Raw genomic sequence first — 3,979 nt, 5'->3', positions numbered from 1 at the left:
AATACAATTTATTGATTTATTAAATTGCATAGCATTTAAGGCGTACAAAAAGTTACAGAAAAAAAACTGTTACCAAATTTTTATTTCGCGGCTTGTGAAATCTTGTTAATTATTAATAACCTTGTTCCACAAAATCATTAATTCACACTTTACCGAACTTTAGAAGTTATGTTCTCTTATATGGCGTTTGGTCCAAAAAATGATACACAATGATTATATTTTGTTGTTTAGTTTACTGGTTTAAGTGATAAGATTTATTGAGAATTGTTTTTTGTTTTATAATTTTGGGTATTTTATTTTAGTAATAATCTCATATCATCAATCAAACTGTCGCGTTTTTTTAGGTTACTTGTTTTGATCATAGTTAATAGTTTATATGTGTCATCAAATCCAAAAGAAAGGTTGTGTTATGACATTTTTAATAAAAATATGTCAAAATTTGGTCTTCAAAGATTTATGCTCGCGAGAAAATATGGCCTGTCGTCAGTTTCTCTTTCATACGTCATCACTATGGGTGGCGCAATTCATCAAACTTTGTTGTTTTTATTTGTTTATCCTCGGTTAGAAAAGATCACTGATAATAATCCAAAGCGGCGCCTGTAATTTCAATATTGTTGTCTAGTTTGTTAATTTAAAAAATAAATTTATAGCAGAATAAGAACCAAAAAATATATATCAAAATTTTTTAAATTAATAGCATTTAATTGGTTTAGTTTTTGTTGCAGAAAAATAAATAAATATTGTTTTTGTCTTGCTTTGGAATCTAACCGCTCTATAATTTATCCAAATTGAATGATGGGAAAATAAATAACCCGTTCTTAAGTATATAAATATCTCGTATTACAGTATTCACATAAGGCCAACTGTGCAATTACCTAGTCCTATAGTTGATAGATCTTCTGGTCTGACGAACCATAAATTCAAAACAATATCTTGTCTCGACAAGAACTTAGTGCGCCTTTTGTTTCCTTTACTCTGGGGTAATTTGTTCCGCTTGGCGTAAGCGGAAAACTAAACAAGGGTATGGTTTAGAAAAGACATTAGCAAAATTAGCGCGTCGAACATATTTGATTTCCTGTGCGTATAATTAAAAATATCGTTTGACGATATTGCGATTGCAGAAATCACGTCAAGGTAGTTTTTTACGCTTGCAAGTCACGTGACATATTACGTCACTGTCGCTTACTTGCTAGCCAGAAATTAAAATTAACATAGCAAGTTTATGTTGTTAAGCTTTATCAATACCATTAACCCAACCTCTCACTTTACAAACCCTTTTGCCTAGACTTTAACCCACCTACTCTACCTATTCAATCTACCGAACCTATGGCTCGGGGTAAGGTCTGGGGCAATGGCTGAGGGGTAAGGCTGGAAAATTTTTTATGTAATGTACGTTTTTTCTTGTTAGTTTTTGTAAATGTTGGATAAGTGGAAAGAGCTTCTTTTATAGTTGGATGCCTCTTTTTACTTTCAACGTATAGGATTTAGTTGGGATAGGGGTAGGGTCTAAGATCAGTTTAAAAAATCTGTGGCTTTATATATCATTAATGTTTAGCTTGTATTAGCTAAGCGATTTTATTCACTTTTCTGCATTTCAGCTTCGAACAAAACATAACACTGTGTATATATTGACTACAACATGGCTTATAGATATGCATTGAATATATAAAGGATAAATTATGTTATAAAATTACATAGAAAATAAACAGCGTTAATCTACGGCGTTACATTAAAAAGGTATGTGCCAGTATCGAATATATTAATCCATACAAAAACATGTTTATTTTCAAGCTGCTTAATCGTAGTACAGGCCGTATATCATGGCCATGGCGTAGAGTGACGTGTTTTGATATCTCACAGTGGCAAAAGAGTCAGTTTTATCGTTCCACAGGCACCTGCTGCCGAGATAAACTCCAGGTCGTTCTTTTAAGCTTCCAATGCTAACCACGACCACGTGTTTGTATCTTTTAAAGTTGCGGGCCTTTAGAGCCTCCGAGATTTTAGCCGCTATAAATTGGGACTCGTTTCGACACATCTCAGGGTCGTAGGCTTTGTCAGCAAGATGTTTCTTTAGGATTTCTGAGGCGGTGGGTTCAATTTCGTAAGATTTAAAGCGCTCCTAAAAATAAATTATTGCTGTATCTCAAATATTGGTAATCGTATTAACTTAAAACCCAAACTGTATTGCATATAAATGTTCTTGTTAAAAAAAAAAAAAACATAGGCTATATTCTATAAAAAGCCCAATCAAATGATTTAGTTAATACGAAATAAGGTGAACTTTCGTTGCCAATATCTACATAATTGTGAAATTAAAGTTAAATTTAACTTACCTCTGGTTCTAGTTTGTAAGTATTCTCGTACAGAACTTTCTTAGGCTGCATTGCGAATGATATTTCACTAGCTGCTCGCTGTGATTTCATTTCATCAGTTGCTCCTTAAATTAAATAAAATATTATCAAAAGAAAAAGGGTATATTTTTGATCACACGACAATTGTAACGCTTTTACTGTCAAAATAGTCATAGTACAACTATGTTTGAATGTATTAAGATGCCAAATATTCTTAAAAAGTTACATGTGCGTCCTCGTTCAATTTGTATTGACTACGGGTCCTTGAACTTGAAATCTACGGCTTTATTTTCAATTGTAAATGTTTATTTTGTCTAAGACGAGTTGGTTTAATAAGTAAACAGCTTAGGCATTGTTCAATAGTTAAAGTAAATACGATTTAACGTCGATGGACTTTAATTAATTTAAGTTGCTTATACAATCGTTTAAATTTTAAATAAAGTCTGGGTAAAGCTTAACAACGCCTTATTAAATGATTATTACATTTGGTCAACAGTTTTTAAACTTTAGTAAATTTAGTCCCAATAAAACTGTCGTTACGATTTTAATTTTAATATAAAACTAATGATTCTTACCATCGTCTAAAGGTGAGTTGTCGGTTGGGGCTAACAGTTTTCCCTTTGATTTATCTAACTTGACTTTTCTTGCTTTACTCATCTTGGCTTGCTTAGCAGTAACTTAATTTATAATCTTGGTCTAAGTATCAAAGTTAATTAAGTTTTTTGTTTAAGACAATATATAAGAGGTGTCAATATTTATCAATATTATTAGTTTTTGTTTGTTCAAGTAATTGTTAATAATTATTTAATTGCAATATAGTGTATACACTAACAGAATAAAATATAACGGCTTTATACCTTACATAAGATTGCGTTGATAAAAATTATTCAACAAAAGTATATGGCACTACGATATTAACCACTTTTATTAACTTAAAATCAAAGTATTTATATAATAATTTGCCACAAGTCACGTTATGTAAATATTGCCTTTGGTCTGTGTGGAAATTTGTATTTTAACTTAACGATTGAAGTCTGTAGCTTAAAATAACATTACTGGGCTATACAGTTCATTGACTAACTTTTAATAACTCCGACCAACCTAATCCTATTTGATTGATTTTCTGACTTTTTGTGAGTCTACAGTATCACATTTATTTAAATATACCAATAATTAAATAAATATATATCTCATAGTCTTTTAATTTTATTATTTCTTTACTTCAAATACAATTCCTGCATTAAACTCTAAATTGTTGGAATATTTTTAAACCAATACGCTATACTCAATACCAGTCGTATTGACTAGTTATTTACATTATACATATTTAACCAAATCACCTTTTCTTGCCTTAAATCTTTAAACCAATTTTTCTATTCAAACTTAGCTGTTTATCTTAACGAATAAAAGTTAGTTGGCGTACAAAAAACGATCTGCCGGTAACTTAGGAACGGGTTCTATTGTATCTTTTGTTACACGCTGCGTATTGTTTTACATGTGGAAAATAATGACAATTTGTTGTAAAGAGTAAATGTTGTGATATGTGTGTGTGTTATTTTGATAATATTTTGAAAAATTTTATTTTGAAATTCAATTTTTGTCACCATTTGCGTTTTAAAAATCTTTTT

At 30.6% G+C, this 3,979-nt stretch overlaps 1 protein-coding gene across 3 annotated transcripts; it reads right to left on the bottom strand.

The window, feature by feature from the left end:
- Positions 1-1,550: 1,550 nt before the first annotated feature.
- LOC145759310 (dynein light chain Tctex-type 5-A-like) lies at positions 1,551-3,738 on the bottom strand. Of its 3 annotated transcripts, none has more exons than XM_082573113.1 (4): positions 3,209-3,738; positions 2,927-3,047; positions 2,334-2,437; positions 1,551-2,119 (listed from the first exon to the last, which is right to left on the bottom strand). In XM_082573113.1, the coding sequence occupies exons 2-4, from the start codon at positions 3,006-3,008 to the stop codon at positions 1,796-1,798; spliced, it is 510 nt and encodes a 169-aa protein (XP_082429239.1). In that variant the 5' UTR covers positions 3,009-3,047; positions 3,209-3,738; the 3' UTR covers positions 1,551-1,795. The 3 variants fall into 3 exon arrangements, with proteins under 3 accessions (XP_082429239.1, XP_082429240.1, XP_082429238.1); XM_082573114.1 differs by having other exon boundaries at positions 2,927-3,028; XM_082573112.1 differs by lacking the exon at positions 3,209-3,738 and having other exon boundaries at positions 2,927-3,199.
- Between the last annotated feature and the right edge of the window lie 241 nt (positions 3,739-3,979).

This window comes from Corella eumyota, chromosome 7, assembly GCF_963082875.1.
Source record: "Corella eumyota chromosome 7, kaCorEumy4.1, whole genome shotgun sequence".
Lineage (NCBI taxonomy): Eukaryota > Metazoa > Chordata > Ascidiacea > Phlebobranchia > Corellidae > Corella > Corella eumyota.
The sequence above is the reverse complement of the archived record's forward strand: the minus strand, read 5'-3'. Positions and strand labels throughout refer to the sequence as shown.